This window comes from Staurois parvus, unplaced genomic scaffold, assembly GCF_062004578.1.
Source record: "Staurois parvus isolate SC_StPar_1 unplaced genomic scaffold, SC_StPar_1.0 ptg000270l, whole genome shotgun sequence".
Classification (NCBI taxonomy): Eukaryota; Metazoa; Chordata; class Amphibia; order Anura; family Ranidae; genus Staurois; species Staurois parvus.
The window spans coordinates 1947336-1969285 of record NW_028318066.1 but is presented as its reverse complement, the minus strand read 5'-3'; the positions used below and the strand labels follow the sequence as shown (position 1 = coordinate 1969285).

Genomic DNA, 21950 nt, shown 5'->3' with positions numbered 1-21950 from the left:
CCAGCTTTACTGAGCCCTCGCTCAATAGTAAACCCCAGCTTTGCTAGCCCCTTGTCAGTATTAACCCCCCAGCTCTGCTGATCCCACACTCGTTGGTAACCCTCAGCTTTGCTGATCCTCCTCTCTCCCGCTCACGCAGTCTCTGCTCACCTACCGATATATTGTCCCATGCTGTGCACCACGTGTGACATCTCTTAGTTTCTCCTGCTCCAGTTCCCCAGTTCTGGTGATAATCTGTTTAGTCCTCTCTGTCTGGTCTACGCTCACTTTCCGCTATAGTGTTTCCCATATGACACACGATGTGTGCCGTCTGCTAGTTGCGCCACTCTGGTCCATCCCCCAACACACACCTTCCTGCTGCTTCTACAGATGTGACGTCTGCACCAGACACTTCCAGAATATATGCACATGAACTAGAATTGACTGCTGATTACTTTTTTTTCCGTTTCGATTGTTGGTTTCCCACTGCATCCTGAGATGTCGCATACCTGCAATACCTCCAAAACAAAGCAAAGCTAACGTTGAATAAAAGCCTCTCAAAAACTGCAGGTACTGTTAGCAAGCGCTGTCATAGACTTTCAATGGAGGCTTTGAAGTGACATAGGGTATAATTATCGAAGCAAAGCAGATGTAAAGTGTTAACAGGACTGGAAGCTTACCATTTTATTTAGTGATAGGTGCTTTGATTGGCATTCAGAGCGCTTTAAAAATGTGTGTCCAGTGCCACATTTTGAAGCAAGCGTAAACAAGCCTGGACAGTGTAATTACAGTAAATTACATTCGTTCCAACACTGAATCGAAAAGGCAAACAACATTTTTTAACTATTTTTGAACAACATATGTCAAATCATTGAGTGTACTGAAAATCGTTTGAATGTTCATTCAGAAATCTCCCAGTATATGGCCAGCTTTAAAGTCTTAAAGCAGTTAGAGCAGTCTTGTGACTTCTGTCAGTGTTCAGCAGAGCACTGGTTAAGGCTTGTAGGAGGAGTTTTTTCTAGGGGGATGCAGAACCCCTGACCTCTGTCTGGACAGTGCTGATTGGCCCTGTGCTGATCCCATGCACTCTCCCAAGAAAACAAAACCTCTAGCAATACACACCAAACTGAGCATGTGCAGTGTCTCCACATGATGTGTCTTATCAGGAGATAAGAGGGGTGCACTGGAAGAAGGGGAGGATCAGAGAAGTCAGGATCAAACATTATTTTACAAAGTGCAGAGGATTAACCCATTAGGTTCCACAGTGAGTATAACAAGCATGCTTTACTGCATATACAGACTGATATTACTGTTGTGGGTTTAGTAACACTTTAATATCACAGCAGATTATGGGTTTGTGTAGATGGGTGTTTTAGCCATTTTTCAAACACTGCCTTTGGCATTTAAACATAGTTATACCCAAACACATGCATTCAAATGTGAAATGCCACAAAAGGCTGCATTTGACCTGCTTTACTTGCAGTACAAATGGATCTCAAAAGGACATGCTTTGTCCAGAGAAACACAAAGAAGGGCCAACTGGGTCTCAGAATTGTCATCTGCTGATTTGCGTTTGATGCACGTTTCAAACATCAGACATAGGAAAACACCCGCCTACATGAGCCCTAAACAATACAGTTTTCATGCAACCGATAGTGCAATCTAATGACAGTGCTGATAGTCATTTTGTCTCCACAGTAATCTACAGTCAGTTCCTGAAAGAAAGGAGTTATTTCTGGCACACATGGCCACGGGAGATTTCAGAATATTCAACTTAACAAGAAAGCGCTAAATGCTTTTTTTTTTTTTTTTTTTTTTTTTTTTTTTTTTTGTAGATCAGTATATTTGTCTTGGTGGTGTTATTAATATATTTTCTTGCTACACTAGCCTGCAGTTCCTCTCTAAAGTCAGTCTAATGTTTAGATCTTTTAGAGCGATCTCTGACACGAAGGGTCACAAAACTGAGCAAGCTTTCAGTTTAATAAAATCTAGTTCTTGTAAATACTTGAAAATGTTCTAGTATGGTCCCTTTAAGAAATGTTTGCAGTGCCTTGTTCTTGACCAGTGTTTGTCACGGTGTCCTTTGGTGCTAATCATAGCAACTTACCAAGTTCATTTTCTTCCAGGTGGTAGCGGTCTCTTTAGTAGTGCAGCTGTTTCTGCAACATCTGGCCCAGTGGCCTCATCTGCAACAGAAAAGTATGTATTATAACTTGTATGTGTATTGCAAGTGCTCTGATCAATGCTGAATGCAGGAGGGGGGACTGGATGACTGCTGATAGGCAACTGCTTCTAGCCTAATGTTCTTACAGTGGGAATATCCAATATTAAGCAGTTGCTAAAGGGAGTGTAGATAGTGTTCCTTGTCCGGATATTCTGCACAAATATGACTCTTTTTGTGAGGGCAGTTTGTATGAAAGTGCTGCATGTGCCTGTTGTCTTCATCCATTGTTTCAGGCAGGTGTCCTTACCCCCCCTTATCCTCTGTTGCTTTAGCTGAACTCTGAAGACGAGAAATATGTACCCTTGTAGTGGGTCCTATTCCTCACTGCAAGGGTTAACTGCATAGGGTATGGTGAATAAGGTGATATACCTTATCTATGCCCCCTATCAATCAGCACTCACCTCTGCTGTCCGATGCTCCAGAATGCACATGGGTCCATGGCATTCTTGCGTACAATGCAGGACTGCTAGTCCCACATTATTGGGGGTTGATGTACAATAGCTGCAATCATTGGGCAGCAGAGGCAAGAGGGAGGTCATAGGAGGACTGTGCGCATGAAGAGTAGGAATTGGGGAACTATAACACCTTATTCATTATCCCCTTGACAAAATGAGCAGTGAACCCTTGAAGTGTGGAGGGGTCTTACTGTAAGGGTAAATGTTTTTTGTTCTCAGAGTTCAGTTTTAGGTTGTCCATTGATATTTGATGGCAAACGTTAGATCCAACTGTTTTTGACCTGATTATGAGTCTAATGCATATGGGTCACTTCCAGTTGAGGTTTATCAGGAGAAATGATCAGACATATTGGAATACATTGCTGATCACTTTATGCTTCCTGTGGTTAACCAGTGCCAGGGGTGTCTGTAATTTTCCTGTCTGTCCCTCTCATTAGGCTAGTAAGGAATCATTCTATAATGTGAATGTTCATGTTTAGGAACCTGGTGGCTGGTAGGAATTGTAATGAGACAGAGTGCACCAGCCCTAGTGCATTATCCCAAAGTAAATTTATTAAAATAATGGTAAAATCAAACTCTCAAACAATATGTGTAAAATCGCTTATCAAGTACAGCCACTTGGTACAATGATCAATAAGACCAAGGACCTAGACAAAGGCTAACGCGTTTCGAGGGAACCCTCTTCCTCAGAGTCAAGAGAATAGGATCCCTCCATCATGTTAAATCCCCTACTGACCAAGAGGGAAGAAGGTTACCCTCGAAATGCGTTAGTCATTGTCTAGGTCCTTGGACGGCACCTTTGAAGCAACGTAAGGTCCATTGGGACTTTTTGATCATTATACCTAGTGGCTGTACCTGATATGCGATTTTCCACATATTGTTTGTGAGTATGATTTTACCATTATTTAATACATTTTACCTTGGGTTAATGCACTAGGCTATTGCGCTCTGTTTGTCTCTTTATAGTTGGTATCAGGACTACCCCAGTCGTTTGTGAGAGCAGCAAGGCTTGGCTTATCCGTTGGTCCATTCATGAAACATACATACACCGATATATATAGGATAGCTGTTTCTGGTGCTCCACACTCATATGCAGGAGAGTTTAACATTTTTATTTGATTGGTAGAAATGCCTGAGGACAGTCAGGTCATGTCTGTATGTCTCGCATACTTCTACTATCTTTAAATTTAGAGGCCTTTAGACGAAGGATAAACCTGCTTCAGAGCTCAGGAACCTTCAATGCCTGTTTCATTTTGACATTGACATGTCTCGCCATGGAAAAACGCTCAATAGACCTGCCTTAGTAAACTAATCTTCCTTGCTACTTGGTGACTACATTTATCTTAAGCTTACAATAGTTGACAGAGGGTGGTCAGACATGTAGAAATAGTTTGGTCACCTTTGAAAGATATTTCAGTAAGCAAGCTTACATTAAATGTCCAAGCACACAGGTTGAAAGGGTAGATATCTGCATTAAGGTAAACAAACTTCTACGAGCTGCTCCCTCCTCCAGCCCCCCATATACTTACTTGATCCCGATCTCGATCCAGCAATGTGCATTAAAGCAGAGGCTCTTTCAGCTCTCTCACTCCTCATTGGCTCAGAAACCGTAGCGGGAGCCATTGGCTCCTGCAGCTGTGAATCACAGCCAGTGAGGAGAAATTGGGGGGGCTTGGGAGCGAGCCCCACAAGTGCTTCCATAGGAAGTGGCTTGCTATGGCAGCACTTGGTGGGGGGGGGGGAGAACCAGGAGCACTGGCAGGGTACCTGCGAAGATGAGGATCAGGGCTGTTTTATGCAAATCCATTGCACATAGCAGGCAAATATACCATGTTGGTTATTTTGTATTAAAAAAAAGGAGCATTTACAATTACTTTTAAGACTATGCAGTAGAGATTGCAGAAACACATCCCTGATTTTCTCCTTATTACTGACCGTAGCAGTTGAGAAAAATATCCATCCAATCCAGGCAGTCTGACTTTCTCCCAAAATCAGGTGACTGTGTAAATCTGCATGTTACAGGGGTTTTCTTTCTGTCCAAAAATAAATCAAGCCAATTTGGTCATACCATACTACTATCATCATACTACTAGTCACCCTTACAGATTGTAGCTATACCATTTGACTGGTTCCTCAGATTGCATCATACCTACTTCAGTGTAAACTTCAAGTGGAGTCAGGAGAGGTTCATTTTGGTTTATACAACATTGTTTATATGTAGTAGGTACTATAAAAATGGGCGTAAACTGTACATTTTTTTTGTATTTTAACACTTGGTAGTTAAATTTTTGCTGTCTTTATTGCTTCTATCTGACCTTCCCAGTGTTTGTCTAATAAAGCAAACCTAACTCTATCTATATATATAGATATATATATATAGATATATATATAGATAGATAGAGAGAATAAAAGTGTTTTCCCCTATTTATGCAACAGTATGATCTAAAAGTTCTACGTTTCCGATACTACATTTGCAGTAATACATGTAAATGATTGTAGGCTTTATTCACACTAAAGCTTTACTTAAAACACTGTTTTGGTGCATGTCATTAATATGCTTTTTGTGTCGTTTTGCAGCATTTACCTTGTATTTTGTTTTCATTTTAACATTCCAACATGTGTTAGAATGCAGTGAAGGTAAACACATGAGCTGCATGTTTTCTGTAACGATAAAGCTGTTTTTATGGTTTGAGGAATTAGGATTTGTAACTGCAAATCTGCTTGTATTTTTCAGCAGTGTTTTTGGAATACCTGCTGCAGTCCCTGCAGCACACGCGCACCCCACGCCACCAGTCGCTGGAACCTTTGGAGGTGAGAGCAAATTATTTCTTATCACTGTCTTTATTACAAGCCATATGTTTGTTAGAATAGATTTCTTTTAAGACCTTGTAAAACACATTTGCACTCTCCTAAAGGCCATCGCCATTAAAATAGCTGAGTGGACAGTTTGAAACATGTATGTAGCTACACCTGAAGCCTCTGAAAGATTTGTAAAGGAGTGTGCTATTGCTGTTATCTACTTACCTGTCATACTGTGTTGCTGCATTTTGTTAGGAGAGTGACACCACTGAGCAGACTATGCCTATGCTTTAGCTGCTACCCAATCTTTTCTTTTAGCAAAGATCATCACAATGGTGATGTCCACATAATACCTTCATCTCCTTCCCATCCATTTACAGAGTAGGCACTTCTACTTTAAGCATAATTTTAGGTTTCATCTAGTTTGTACCATATCAATATAAAATGTATTTTATGTGATTACATTATTTACGTGAAAATATATATTTTTTTCATCACTTTTGCAGCACCTGCTTCCACAAACCCATTTGTGTCAGCTTCCGTTGCACAAGCTGTTAATCCATTCCAGACAAATGGGCGAGCAGCACCAGGTATATAAAACAAAATTGGTCTATAAATGCATTGTGAAGTTTTCTGCATGCAGTGATCATATAATTCCCATGAGTCTGTGCTGTGTAGTGAAAAATAATCCAATTATATGGATGATAGTTTATTTTGCTGCTGCTGTTGAAGCCAATTTTCGTTCAATAAATTTTTAAAATTAAGTTTGACAAGCATAACAATACAGGAAAACCGAATATGCTCACATGAGCAATTGTGTCAATAAAGAGTGGCATAACAAGGCATAGTGCAAGCAAAGCACGAGTGAACTAGGGCTTTATAAAATTATACATAATAAAGAGTAACACTCGATTAGGGGTGTGCCCCAGGAAGAACATATTAAATGTTTAATGAAATAAAGCTTGGATGACACCTGCATCCAAAACGATGCCCCCTCATCCTCCCAAGAAAAAAATCGAAGGAAGGTAGTGAGGGAACGGACCAGGAAGCCATTGTTACTCTTACTCCCAAATTCCCTCTTACGTACACCCAGGTTTGGCTTCCTCTGGTCACAAACAGCCTACTTCTTTTGGGTTACTCTCTGGTAATAGCCACAGCTCAGGGCTTGTGTCCATGTGCAGCCTCCTTACAGGTGTGTTCCGCTAGCAATTAAGATTAGCTTGAGAATTAGCAGGTGCATTTCAACTGCAATTGACTCCAATCTGACCTATAGTATATTTGATTTTTTTTCTAAGCTATGCTTTAATCTGCTTCTACATTCTTACTGACATATAGTGAGGGAAGCAGTTCTGACATGAACAAATACACGGTCTTTAACCACTTGCCCCCCTGAGGATTTACCCCCCTTCCTGACCAGGCCATTTTTTGCGTTATGGCACTGCGTTACTTTAACTGACGATTGCGCGGTCATGCAACACTGCACCCAAATGAAATTTGTGTCCTTTTTTTCCCACAAATTGAGGTTTCTTTCTGTGGTATTTGATTGCCTGTGCATTTTTTATTTTTTACGCTATAAAAATAAAAAGACCGACAATTTTTAGAGAGAAACAATATTTTTTACTTTTTGCTATTAAACATGTCCACTAAAAAAATTTAAAAAATCAAATTCGTCATAAATTTAGGCCAAAATGTGTTCTGCTACATGTCTTTGCTTAAAAGAATCCCAATACATGTAAATTAATTGGTTTACTTGAAAGTTAGTGTTTCCAAATGGCGGTATAGATACTGGAATGTTTTTTTTTTACTAGTTATAGCAACGATCGACTTATAGCGGGACTACGTCAGAAATTCTGACATCCCCAGTGACACCAATACAGTAATCAGTGCTAAAAAAAAAAAAGCACTGACACTGTACAAATGGCACTGGGCAGGAAGGGGTTAACATGAGGTGCAATCAAAGGGTTAACTGTGTGCAGGGAGTGTTTTACTACGGGGCCATGTCGGTGTGCTTCACTGTAAGCACACTGCTTTGGATGGCCATCCAAAGCAGTGTGCCCGAGCTGACAGGGAGGAGGACTGTTAACAAAACAGTCCTCCCCATCGGAGATGCTGAGTAATCACCGGGTGGGTCCTGGTGATTGACAGCCGCCAACGGCGGCACAGGTAGTGCACCACCCCTATCCGGAAATGCGAAATCCTGTGTATATATACGCATGATTTTGCACACCCCTGCTGCCCGGTAGCAGTATATCTGCTATAGGGCAGCAGGAAGGCAATTAAGGCTAAGGCACTGATTGTCTGTTTTTGCCTGAACGTAAAATGTTCATATTCCTAGATTCATTAATGCAATAATTCTCCAATATAAAACTTTATTTTAAACACAATATTTGTAAAGAGGCACCTGTATAATAGTCTCCCATTCTAGGTAGCTCTGGTGTATCATTTATATAGCGTTGATAATTGTGGCTTCATATATTACTATTCATGCATTTGTTTTTGATTTTATAAGTTAATTAAAAAGCCCATTAAGTAAAGTTGGATAAATGTGTTAGTTTTCCACCACAGTAGAATTCTTGCCTGTTAGGTAAACCATCTAGTTCATCTAATTTCCTTGAAATTCTTAAACAGGAATCCGTGATGGGCAAACAGAGATGGAGTTTCCAGCTGCTCCATTTCACCCATTCCACCAGACCAGACTACCGACAGCCGCAGCGATGGATGTCTGTGAGTAGTCTGTACTCTTGTCTTTGTCACTGGTGCCCATACAGGGAAGAATCGTTGAAAATGACTGTGCTGCTCATAGCTACCTAGTCAGATTTTTTTTTTTTTGTCTAAGCTCTGCCATCTGATGAGTAATGGTGAGCAAAGACATTTTCCTGCCCTTCAGTTTTTATAGATCATTCCAAATGTATTCATGTGCAGCATGGTTATATTTATGCAGGGCCCTTGAAACATAAGAGACAAGGGGAAGTATGTCTTTGATGGCTGATGTTAAAGAGGATCTGTCATTTTCTTTTCTGTGGTTACTATGTAGAAGGCTGTGCACTAAAGCAAAACACCAACATTTCTGTCTGCTTGTGAGGTATCTTTGAAAGCTTTGCATGCAGATGACCTCTGCTTAATACTAGGACTAGTTCTAAACTTGAAGGAAAACTGTTTCCATTGCCCCAGAGGTAGCATAAGTAGTATGCAGCTTTATTTTTGTCATGTGCCTATCACTCCTGTTAAAAAACGTGAAGCAGGTTTCTAGGATTACTTAATACCACAGTAGCGCCATAAGATTACTATACATTTTAAAGTGATTGTCAGTGATACTAAACCCAACAATGTTTTTTATTGTAATGAATTGATTGCATTAATGTAAAAAACGTTTAGTTTCCATATGCTCCCCCTTCCTTGTGTGAAGGGGAAGAGATGGGAGAAGAGATCATGCTGTGCGTTGCTGAATCTCTTCCCCCCCCTCGCTTCCTGTTTACACAGGAACTCAAACAGTAACAGGATTCATTGGCCCGTGCTGCTGTCAATCAAATGCGCTGAAGAGGAAGTGAAAGGGGGGGGGCTACGTCCCGCTGTATGTGTGTATGGAGCGCGGCTCCGTAGTGTCTTGGAAATTCGTTTTCAACTAATTTTTCCTTACCGTGAGTAGCTCTTTTGAGATGTGGGGAAAAATGGAGCTCCCGTGACCCAGGAATAATCAAATGATACTCTCAGGTTGGAGGTTGAATTCACTCTGTGTCTGGCTCTAACCCCAGACTCTTGTTTTATTAAAAGCACACACACGCCCCCCCACACGGGGGGTCAGGTCAATCCCCTCCCACAGAACAATGTATAGGGGGTGTCCATACATGAGAATGTACATCCTGTTTGGAGTGTAGCATTTCCTCTTATCTATACTGAAAACCAGTTAAACCAGTCCTCCCCTCCCCCATAAGCTCTCTGTGGAGAGCAAGCTTCCCATCCTTTACATGCTATCAGCTCCTAGTAGTATGTTCACTCTCTGTACAAGCATCTCTTAAATAAAACAGTGCCAGTCTGTATCTGAATGGGCCTGATATGATCTTTATTAAAACACACCCATCCAGATACAGTTCAGGTCGGTAGTGGCTTGTAAGATATACATGAGCCTGCACGCGGAGTTCGCACTGCCCGGCGCCTGGCCATACGAAGTCCATGTGGTACTATGCTGCTGATATGTGGATACAGGCCCGCGGCCTGCCGCCGGCAGCATTCGCATCGAATGCCGTGGTGGCATACTTGCCAGTCTATAAGCGCAGATCTGCCATCTCATCCATTACCAAGCTGAATACTGTAATATATACATTGTAAATGCACATGGCCTAATTGCAGCCTTCAGAGCTTTAATTAAGCCACACGAAAGACATATGAATAACACTGATATATGACACATTTAAAGTTCAACCTGTAATACAAAATTTCCATGACAGTAGAAACACAGGTCGGGAGCACGCAGCGTGTGTCCCCATAGCAAACGGCTTGCTATGGGGACACACAAAGGAGGAGTAGCCAAGATCACTGCCAGGGGACCCAAGAAGATGAGGATTGGGGCTGCTTTGTGCAATACCACTGCACAGAGCGAGCGAGTATGTTTAGTTAATTTTTTTTGTAAAAAAGCTGCTTTTAGTAATCCTTTAACAAAAAAAAACAAATTGTAGAGGTGCCTGCATATACCTGGAGCAGCTTTAGTTTCCCCCTGCATGCCCAGATGCCTAGTCATTCATGCCAGCAAAGCTCTGGCACTTGCTTGTTCTGATGGAACTTGCCTGCCCCTCCCACACATTCCTGTTGGCCAGGGAGATAGTTCATCATTCACAGCCAGTAGAAATGGGGGGGTAGGTGAAGGAGCTTTAACCATTCAGAATAGCCTAGCATTCAGACATGCAAGACACAAACAAAGCTGCTACATGTGCCTCTTCTTTTTTACTTCTAGTAAGTATTTTTTTTTTTAAGGAACTACTAACATTTAGCTGGTGCAAGACACCCACTGTGTGTATAATGAGGCTCATTTTGCAGGTGCACATTGACAGACCATGACTAAATACAACAGTTTGTCAGCCATTTGCCAAGTCCTAAAGCAGACATTTGGAAATAATTAGGCTTCACGCACACTAGAAAAGCTAAAAACTGTCTTAGAAATGCTGGACAACTAAATGCTAATGATTTGCTGCTGTGTTCAGCCTAATTTGTATTCTACATTTAGTAGCTTCAGCGGTAAGGAGCAGTGACTCCATTTTAATGGAGCTGGCCGGGAAGCCAGCCTCCACTTTCTTAACAATGATAGTCATCAGCCATCATCGGGGTTCCCCACTAACAGCTGAATGGAAAAAAAAAAGAAAACCTTTGCCGGCAATACAAAATTGTGAAAAAAAATGGTGGACTTCAGTCCGCTGTCAGCTGAAAATGGGTCACAGGAGTGCAGAATGAACTGCACTCCTGTGATCCACAGGAGACTCACAGCCAAAAAAGCTTTGACTGTATGTCTCCTTTTAGGTATGTGTCTTCTAACTTGGTTTATGAATTTGTATTTAATTGATTAAATGAGCTCAGTGGTTTTCAGAAATATAATAGTAATGGTGTCTGTTTATCAATGTTTTTATCCAAGATTCACACAATCAAATATTCAAAAGAAAAATGTGAAAATCGTGGATGAAATCATTGATAAATAGACCGCTTAATCATTGTGTACAGAAAAGGAAACAAATGACAGGTCCTCTTTAAACAATAGAATGTGCATGTAATGGTATACAGCGGAGGTTATTAATACCATTGTATGCTGTTTCAGTTTTCTTTCCAAGGACATTCCCAGTGTTTACCTACACAAACCAGAATCCACACTCAGGTGACAGTTGCATGTGCTTACTTAGATTTCAGTGCTGCAGGTTTGTCCTCATTTTGTGTGGATCTACTGTTTCTTATCTGACTGTCAGCATGCCCATTGTTCTCTTATTAGAATGCACTATAAAGAGTTTAAAGGACCACTGTGCCCCAAACAAAAAAAACCCCTACATTTGTAAAGGAACTACATGCAACCTTCACAGTCAACCAGGTGACGATAGCCATACCTTCAGAGAAATTGGGAAATGTGTGTAATTTTTAACACAGCCTATTGCTCGGAGGTATCTGCCATGTTAGGTAACAGGTAGCAGAATGACAATGAACCTTCACATTACAGGACAAATAGGCAGCTGTATGTTTGGAATTCTTTTCTCACAGCAACAGCTTTATTGTAAAGGTTGTCTAAATCCCAGAATAACAAAACATTTTCTGCAAGTACAGAAAAATAATGTTTTGTCTTTCCAGAATTGCAGTGTCCTTGTAACTCCCTGTGCACTGAGCTGCTAAATCAAATAATCTCATCAGTTTTCCAAGCTACTTTCTGTGGACTTTGAAGGAACACTTAACTGTGTAATGGAGATGAGGTTTGGAGAAGTGTTTAGTAGTCTAAATTAGGAGAGCAACCTAGAGTGACAATCATAGCTGTTTCTGTAGATACAGTGAGAAGTGAGCGTTGTCAAGAAATAAAGAAAAAAAGCCTGAAAAAAGGAAACGAATGCAGTCTCTGCATATAGGAACTGATGAGCTACAGTATATAACATTTTTGCTTTTAGGTTTAGATGCTCATAGTAACTTCCTGTGATCATTTCTCGATCTTCGCATATTTTCTTTGTGATTTATTAAATGATGTATCCTTATGTATGTAAAGTAAAGCTATTTATCTTTTTGGTTCATTAAGTGACACAGGAATTCAAAGTATGCTGAGTTAAACTGCTGTCTGAAATGGCATTTGAACACAAAATACTTGTGGCCATTTTGGTATAACCCCTTCTACTCCCAGCATGGCTGATTTTATTTTGGGGTGGGAGAATGGACATCTTTCTGCTCTGCTGAGAAAAGTCTAACCTTTTCACCTGTATTTGTTTTTTCAATCGGGATAATTTTGTCTTTATTCAAGATTACTATAAAAACTGCTTGAGGTGGTTTCTACACACAACTGTGCAGATTGGCATTTCCTTAGCAATGGCTTTAGAGGCCATATCTGCTGGACTGGACAAATGTCCATCCTTCCTCCTATGTCAGGAAAAGTTCATTTGTGATATGAAAGGGAGCCCCTATTTTTCATAGTGTTGGGATATCTGTTGGCATCTGTGGACACCTGGACAGGTATTGTCTCAGATGCCTGGATGCGGGGCATAGCTTCCAGGGACTGCAAGGTAAAATTCAACTCTCGGCCTGCTCCTCGTTCTTGATTTCCAGCCTACCATGTGTCACCAAACAGATTAATAGATCTCCATGCAGGCTTTGTGAATCTTCTGGAGCATGAGGTCATTGTCTTGTTACCAGTGGCAAGGTGTTCCCGAGGTTTTATTCTGACCTATTTACATGTTCCGAACAAAAAGGGGGCATCCACCCCACCAAGGATCTTAAGGCCCTAAATTCCTTCATGTGAGCCCCAAAATTCAACCTAGAATTCATCAGGTCTGTTATACCCTTTCTCCACCAAGAATTTCTGGCTTCTGTGGACATCAAGGATACGTACTTGCATATCACCTTTTTTTGAGCACTTCAGCAATTTCTTTGCTTTACTGCAGGCACTTCCAGTGGGTGGTCCTGCTACTCAGACTATCCTTTGCGCCTCTATTGTTCACCAATGTCCTCACTCCTGTGTTTGCTCCAGGGCATCCCCATTGTGGGATATCTGGAATATCTTCTGGAGGAAGCAGTTGACTCAGGTTCTGACCAGCCATGCAGCTTGATCTGTCCAGACCCTGCAAAGGTCTGGCTGGATCCTGCACCTTTGGAGGTCAGCACTGGAACTGACTCATCACTTGGAATATCTGGGTCTTATCCTAGACATAGAAGCTGCTCTTGGGGAAGAAAAACTCTGGCTTGAGCTAACTCTCTACTCCTAGACTCCAGCACCAGGATTCGCCCAACTTTTTACTTCTGCATGAGAGTTCTGGGGCTTAGGGCCGACTCTTTTGAGGCAGTCCTATTTGCCCAGTTTCATTCCAGACCCCCTACACCACAACATTCCATCATCATTGAACAAGTCAGTCCAGACCTTGGACAAACTAATTTGACTGGTGCCAAAGATTAGGTTATCTCTTATCTTGTGGCTCATTTATTCAGCTCTGGAGTTGGTGGAAGATCTTCCAGTCTCTTAGAAGATACTTACAACAAAGCTTATGTTTGAAGTGTAAGCTCCTTTAGGTGCAGACAGTCCCCACTTGTTTTTTTGTAGGCCTGTTAGTGTTTTGTTGCTCTTGTCCACCCTATCAATTTGACTGCATTCGGACATCCCAACAGTCTGAATTCCTGTGTCCTTCAATGAACGATAAGGAAAATGGAAATTTTGTACTTATCGTATAATCCACTTCTTTGAGTTCATTGAGAGATATGGGTCCCATAGCTCTAGGTCTATGACCATGCTCTTGGTATTGCTTTTACACAAAACTGAGGCAAGGTGGGAGTAGGAAGGGTTATACTAGGTTGGCCACAAGTTTTTTTGTTTTTTTGTTTTACAGTTTCCAAATCCTTCTGTAGGAGACAGCAAAACCCAAGAGTCTCTGAATTCCTGTCACTCTCAACTAACTCCAGGAAATTGATTTTTTTTTTTATAAATACAAGCATCCCAATTTCTTTTTACAAACTGTTTTTCCCCCACTAATAAAGTGGAACTAAAGGCAAAGCTTTTATTCATCTTGAATAGAGTAAGGGAGGGTTATACCCCTGTCAAGTTTTGGGTTTTTTTTTGCCGACTGTCTCCTATTGGGGAGAATTCCCTTCACTTCCAGTCCCGTAGCCACAATAGGAAGCAGGAGGAAATCCCAGGTCCGGTAAACAGGAAATATAGAGGGTGAATCTCCCTAGTGGGAACACAGACAGCAGTAAACAATGCAGATGTTCTAGTCCCTCTCCATTCTGTCAAAAACTAAGAAATAGTTTTGCCGTTTAGTACTTTTAACTTTTTAGTTACTTGATAGTAAAGACAGTTTTTTTAGTTTCTCTTGCTTTGGGTTTACAGTACCACTTTTACAGAACATGGAGCTGGACTTTTAGCAGCGGCTAAACAGATCTTCCAACACAAATTTTGCAAACGACATCCTTTGTTAAGTTTTTAACAAGTACACTGTCATAAACCTAAAACAACACATTTGATTAATATACAGTATAGTTAAAGTAGCTTAAAATATTTTTTTTAATTAAATCCTTAGTGTTAAATGACCTATAAATTAAACAAACTGTAAAAAAAAATCTACCATATTATAGGAAAAATATAGTTTTAAAGCGGCCCGTTTAGTTCCATTTTTCTCATAGCATCTTTCTAACCCTCCTCCTTCTCTATTACACGTTTAGTTTTTGAGAGTAGCAAGTAGGGTTTTTCATGCTCCTGCGTCCTTATTCCCCACCTAGGTGAGGATGATGTCGTGCTCAGCCTATCCTTCCACAAACCGCCTTCTGGAATAATATCACACATTCCAGGAGGCTATGGGACCAGTCAACCCCAGCTGGCTGATCTTACACATTTGCAGTGGGGAGCTGGCTGTGAATCATCAGGAAGCGACAGTCCGCTGCCAAATGAAAGATGGCTCATGTAAATCTAAAGAATTGTGAAGATTTCAGGTGTCAACAAGATGGCATTGGACGTAGTTGACTGATAAGTATTTCTTTCTTAAATGTTAGGAGCTACAGTATTTGTAGCTGCTGACTTTTATTTTTGTAAAGGGTGAGTGAAGTTCCTCTTTAAGCTGATTGAGGATTTCTGTTCTTTGGAATTACTTCTTGACATTTGAGAACTATTTGTTTGGTGTTGAGGTTTTAGTTATAACTGAGGAGTAATAAAAATAGATCAATATGTACTCTTGTGTATCTTATCATTTCTTTTCCTTCTCCGGCCTCACCTGGCACAGCTTCTTTTGGCACAGCCTCTCTAAGCATGCCCGCAGGCTTCGGGACATCAGCATCTTATAGTCTTCCGACCAGCTTCAGTGGCTCTTTCCATCAGCCTGCATTCCCTGCCCAGACAGCCTTTCCCCAACAGACTGCTTTCTCCCAGCAACCCAATGGTAATATACAAGGTAATGGTCCTCCACATATGATTGTGCTATATTCACATGCAATGTAACTCTACATGTTTGACATAATCTTTCATAGAATACATGAAAATCTCTGTCACCACTTTTTTACTGATACTGTTTTCTTTTGTGAAGGAGCTGGTTTTGGTGTGTTTGCTCCAGCAAAGTCAGTGGTTACTCCGTTTGGACAAGTTGCAGCTCCTGCGGTCTCTAGCAATCCTTTCATGGTGAGTTTTGTTATTATTGGGGTGTAAAATGTGCAATTTAAAGAGACCCTGTTGTCAGACCCCTAGGATTATGTGTGCATTTCACATCTTTTTTGAATGTTAATTTCCCGTAAAAGTAGTGGTGCACCGAAATTAAAATTCTGGTGCCAAAACCGAAAATTCAAAATGCACCTGGCCGAAAACCGAAATGTGCAGTTTTTAAAAATGAATATATATATATATATGTTTTTAAAAAAATACACTCCCTCTCACTCCCCCTCTCTGTTGGGGTCCCTCAAGGCTCTGTCCTCGGGCCCCTTCTCTTCTCCATCTACACCTCCTCCCGTGGCCAACTCATACACTCTCACGGCTTCAACTACCACCTCTATGCCGACGACACACAAATCTATCTCTCAACCCCCCACCTCACCCCCTCGGTCTCCGCCCGAATCACACACCTGTTGAGCGACATATCAGACTGGATGTCGCTCCACTTCCTTAAACTGAACCTCTCCAAAACCGAGTTTCTTGTCTTCCCTCCAGCCCGGACACCACCCCCCATTGACTTCTCCATCATGTCCAACAACGCCACCATCAATCCCGCCCCGCAGGCCAGAGTACTTGGTGTCATTTTGGACTCCAACCTATCCTTCCAGCCCCAAGTCCACTCTTTAACAAACTCGTGCAGACTCCACCTCCGCAACATCGCCAAAATCCGCACGTTCCTAACTCCAGAAACCACTAAACAGCTCATCCACTCCCTCATCATATCACGACTCGACTACTGCAACTCCCTCCTCACTGGCCTGCCTCGCCGCTGGCTATCCCCGCTTCAGTCCATCCTGAATACGGCTGCCAGACTCATTCACCTTTCCAACCGCTCCGTTTCCGCCACCCCCCTCTGCCAATCCCTCCACTGGCTTCCGATTGCGCAACGGATCAAATTCAAAATCCTAACGCTGACGTACAAAGCTGTCCACCATACTGCCCCGAACTACATCTCTGACCTAATATCCAAGTACCGCCCAACACGCACACTCCGCTCCTCACAAGACCTCCTTCTCTCTAGTTCCCTGGTCTCCTCCTCCCATGCCCGCCTCCAGGACTTCTCCAGGGTGTCACCCATCCTCTGGAACTCCCTGCCCCAACCCATCAGATTATCACCTACTCTCCTCTCCTTTAGGCGCACCCTGAAAACCCATCTCTTCAGGGAAGCCTACCCCGCCCCCTGCTAACTTGCCGACCTCCTCCACTCTTCCTACCACTCCATCCCCCACAGCTATCTCCTCCTGTGCCACCATCCCCTCCCTCCTAGATTGTAAGCTTGAAAGAGCAGGGCCCTCGATACCCTCATGTTTTGCATTGTATTGGTATTGTTCTGTCACATGTTCTGTCCCCCTTTATAATGTACAGCGCTGAGCGAACTATTGGCGCTTTATAAATACTGTATAATAATAATAATAATAATAATAATAATAATAATTAAAAAAACAATATATACCCCAATTTTTTTGTAATATATGAAAGAGGATGTTACAGTGAGTAAATAGATACCGAACATGTCACGCTTTAAAATTGCGCACGCTTGTGGAATGGCGTGAAACTGCAGTACTGAAAAATCTCCATGGGTGATGCTTTAAAAATTTCTACAGGTTAGAAGTGTAAAGTTAGTAAGAGAATTATTGCTCTTGCGCTGACATTCATGGGGATACCTCACCATTTACATATGTGGGCATGGCCTACGTATGCGTTCACCACTACGTGCGAGAACTGGGGGAACGTTAAACTTTTTTTTTTTTTTTTTTTGCACTGTCCCTTTTAAAAAAAAATTTTAATCACTTTTATTCTTATCACATGAAATGCATGCATACCTTGTTATAGTATTAATTAGTGACAGGTCCTCTTTATGGAGAGATATGGGGTCAATAAGACCCCACATCTCTTCTCTGCAATGTAAAGCATCAAATAAAAAAAAAAAAAGCATTGATCTAGTGCTTTAAAATAAATACAATCCGTCCAGAAATGACATCGCTCCGGTCCTCCAAGGACATAGAGACGAGTGGAGGCCATCTTTCCTTCACTCAACTCTATGGCCAGCACCGGGATCGTTTGATGGTAAGGCTAAGAACTGCTGAGCAGCAGCAGCGAGGGGCGGGGGTTTGAGAAACCACGGGGCAAGGTTTAGGGTCATGTGACCGCCGTGATTTGCTGTCACGGCAGTCACATGATCGGGAAAGGTCCCAATCGCAAAGGGCATGCACTCTCAGCACATATGTATTTTCAAATGGTGTGCAAATATGTGGGCGCTCGGCGTCAAGGCCCAGACACCGAGAGGCTGCATATTTGTGTGATCTCGGCATCTAGGGGTTAAAAGCCTTTCCTATGGAAACATCCAAAAGCCCCTTGACTGCTGCTGTGTGCTGTCATTTTGGATGGGATTTTAGAGGGCAGACTTTTAGAGCAGCTGTCACTCGAGTGAGGCACCCTGTAGTATACTCTTTTGGTCTCCTTTTAACTGCCACATAAAAGGATTTGTAGGGGGGAAGGTGCAGAGGAGTTTGTCCAGCACAGAGAGTAATTAAGCACTTCCATAAAACAGGAGGGCTAGGATGTACACAAAGGGAGGATACTGTGCTAAGGAAGTGAGATTTGCTAGCAAGTTTGAGGCACATTTAAGTCAATAAAAATGTATGTATAGAAAATATCTCTACCTTTTTTTTTTTTTTATTATTATTTTAAAGTGCATTTTTATGTAAAAAAATGTTTATTTAAATTGGGGGCATATTGGCACGATACCTGTCAAGCATTACAGCTTACAAGTAAAGGTATGGTAATTCACAGCTCAAATTGTTACAGTTTGGCCATATTTCTCTTGTGGATCAGAGGAGTACAACTACTTATGTCCTTCTGTGACACTGAGTCAGCTGAAAGCGCACTGATGATGTCAGGATCTACCCCGCTGTCTGATCGACAGCTGGCTCCACCTTTCAGCATGTGGCTCTGAGCTGGAACCAGCCACTCCCACCCCCTCCCTGGCCCAGCACTCCAGTGAGCACTGGAGGAGCAGAGAAGAGAGTTGAGACTGACAACCGCTGATATCCGTTCCAAGCATACCATAAACTGAGTAATCAGCAGTCACATGAGTGCTCGGATCCTACGTCTGACTAATACAGCATCACACAAATACTGCAACATGGAGGTGTTAGTATGTGTGTGTTTTTTTTTTTTTGGAATGCTATACTTCAAGTACCAATGAAAATAAATAATTGGTCACTAAAGTACAGTTTAAGGGGTTTATAAGACTGAAAACCTCCTACTTGTAGTGCTAACCATGTGTACTTGCAGCAAAGTTCTGTGTGATATTGCTATCTTTCTTGTATATTGGTTTATTATTACAAATATTCAGTACAAGGGCAGCACAGTGGCTAAATGGTTAGCCCTTCCACCTGGCAGTACTAGAATCGTTGGTCGAATCCCAACCACAGCACCACCTGCCTGGAGTTTGTATGTTCTCCCTGTGCCTGCGTGGGTTTCCTCCGTGTACTCCGGTTTCCTTCCACACTCCAAAGACATGCTGGTAGGTTAATTGGATCCTGTCTAAATTGGCCCTAGAATGTGTATGTATGAATGTGAGATAGGGACCTTAGATTGTAAGCCCCTTGAGGGATAGGGACTGATGTAAATGTACAATATATATATGTAAAGCTCTGTGTAAATTGACGGCGCTATAGAAGTACCTGAAATAAAATAAATAAGTACGTGGTATCCAGATTGTTACAACTCACAGTTCCTCTGTTTTGTTTTATCTGCAGGCTGGAGGACCTACGGGACAGTTTCCAGCAGGAAGTTCATCAACCAATCCTTTCTTATAGCCTTAGACTAACACAGGAGCTTACCAAGCATCACCATACATGTACTGCCTCTTGCACTGTTTGTCTTGTTTAACCAGCGTAAGCTTTAAACACAGGGAGTTCTTTCAGAGCCTGCAATTATATTTTTTTTTCTATTTAAACAAAAAAAAAAAAGGAAGAAAAACAAGGTAAAATGTGCAATTGGAAAGCGTTTTCTTTCTCATTCAGCCCTTTGGCTGTCCACAGGCTTGTTAGCAAAATATTGCAGAGCACTCTGTTAGCAACTCAATGGTCAACCAAAGGGTTAACTGAAGGGCGTATCATGTATAATAAATTTGGTAAGTTATTGCAGATTCCATATTCATTAAGCTGCAGTACTGTACATATATATTTTTTTCTTAGGGTCTAGATAATTGTTCATATCAGTATTTCTAACTCATAACACTTTATGCTATGTGGGAGTGAAGAAACCAAGCGGTGTTAAATATCCGCTTTGTTACTTAAGAGCAAACTTTCTTAATTTTAGCAATTTGGCTTGAAGGGATGTGAAATTAAATGTTAAATAAAAAAATATATAAATTTTATTCATTTAAAATTGAAAATAAACCCGACAAACTTTTATTTTGCCCATTCAAAGCTACCCATTTCTATACGCCTAAATTCTCCATACTGAAGACTGAAGATGTCTGCATAATAAAGCTAATGTTTTGCTACAGTTTGCAGGTGAAAAATATTAAAATAATAGAAAAAGTTTAGTTGTGGTGTTTCTCTCCTTGCTTTACTCGGTCACAGGACAATTTCTTAAAGTAGACTTGACCTCAAAAAGCCAAAATTGCTTTTTATAGAGAACATATAGAAATGTATATTGTGCTAAAGTTCCCTGAAAAATTTACCTTTTGGTCTGGAATTGCTGCTGAAAAATGGCACTGTACTTTTGGTATGTGAATGCACTTAGGCACTCCTGTGTGTACAGTCTCATAGATGTTTGTCTGCAGTGTGGGACCTAAGGCACTGTGCCTCAGTCTGCTAGTCTCACCAGAGTGAGATATGGTGATGTTGGTACTGTTGCTCACTATTCTCTTTGCTGCAGAACCAGGCTTGGCAAGTCAGTTTTGGGGAAAAGATCAGCTGCAGAGAGACCATAGGCAATGCTGGTGACTACTTATTTTTCCCCTGCCTGCCCTTTTTGGGTTCAACAAACCATTATCTGTAGAGAAGTTTCCATCCTCCATGACTTTTAATTTAAAGCAAATTCCAGTTTACAATTTGCAGATTAACATTTCTCATTGTGGTGCCCCATGGGGAGGAAAGCTATGTTCCCCTTTACAGCTAAGAGAATGCAGGTACTAAGCCTGAGACTGCTCTGTCACTGACACCTTCTGGTCTTTATTAATTATCAGTAAACAATTAGCATAGCTCCTGAGCACGTGATCACAATGTCATGGAATTTGTATGTTTGTTATCTTAGTGTAAATATCTAGAAAGGTTAATAGGAGCTTTGAAGTATCCTGAAACCTCTGTGCATTGAATCCCTCCTGCAGCCTCATAGCTGCTCATTGCTATGCTGGGAGGCTTGTTGGAGGTAAAGCTGTACATGAGGATCTGCATTGCAAGCATCCCTCTGCTTTTACTTCATCCATTCTGTGTTTATGTGCTTTCTCCATCTCTTCTACTGCATTTTGATCATTGCCAGTCATCAGGATCTGACACAAACAAGAAAATCTCTGCCACTGTCAAGAAGGCTGCCTTCACACAGAGGCATAGTGCAGAACACGGCATAGTAAATCAGTAATGAGGAAAATATCAGCTGCAAGAAGCCTACAAGCATACTGATGACTGGTTCTTTGTGGGTTTTCTTGACTTTTTGGGGGGCACAGCTTCCATAAATCAAGTCCTCTTTAGTCAATACAAAATGTTTCACAAAGAGGTTTTGGTGTGTTTTTTTTCAAAATTGTAATGAAAAATGTGTTATTTCTGTCTCACATAAGCTCTAGCTAGCATTCATTAGTGAGTTTATACAAGCACATTATTGTAGGTTTATAATATGGAATGGAAGGCTAAAACAACATGGCTGACCAAAAAAGCCTATCACAAAATTCAAATCTCTTACAGATCTAATTGTACCCTAAGTTATTAAATATATTTTAAACAAAATGTTATGTCAGGCAGACAGGATTTTTGTTTTTTGATAATGAAAATAAGCTATTAGTAGCCTGTTTTTTCATATCTGACTTGTGACTGTTTAAACAACAAATATTCTTGCCAGACAAAGAATAATAATTATTATTATTATTATTATACAGTATTTATAAAGCGCCAATAGTTCGCTCAGTGCTGTACAT

At 41.2% G+C, this 21950-nt stretch overlaps 1 protein-coding gene across 12 annotated transcripts in view; it reads left to right on the top strand.

Moving 5' to 3' along the window:
* AGFG1 (ArfGAP with FG repeats 1) overlaps nt 1-20363 on the top strand; it is a 122317-nt gene extending 101954 nt beyond the window's left edge. For 6 of the 12 annotated variants that reach the window (XM_089681539.1, XM_089681537.1, XM_089681543.1 and 3 more), the window contains 8 exons: nt 2106-2178; nt 5393-5469; nt 5964-6047; nt 8086-8181; nt 11258-11314; nt 15387-15554; nt 15687-15778; nt 19570-20363. In XM_089681539.1, coding sequence (XP_089537665.1) covers nt 2106-2178; nt 5393-5469; nt 5964-6047; nt 8086-8181; nt 11258-11314; nt 15387-15554; nt 15687-15778; nt 19570-19629 — 707 coding nt within the window. In that variant the 3' untranslated portion in view covers nt 19630-20363. The remainder of the gene's footprint in view (nt 1-2105; nt 2179-5392; nt 5470-5963; nt 6048-8085; nt 8182-11257; nt 11315-15386; nt 15555-15686; nt 15779-19569) is intronic. The other 6 variants (XM_089681538.1, XM_089681547.1, XM_089681545.1 and 3 more) reach the window with 3 other exon arrangements.
* Nucleotides 20364-21950: the final 1587 nt, after the last annotated feature.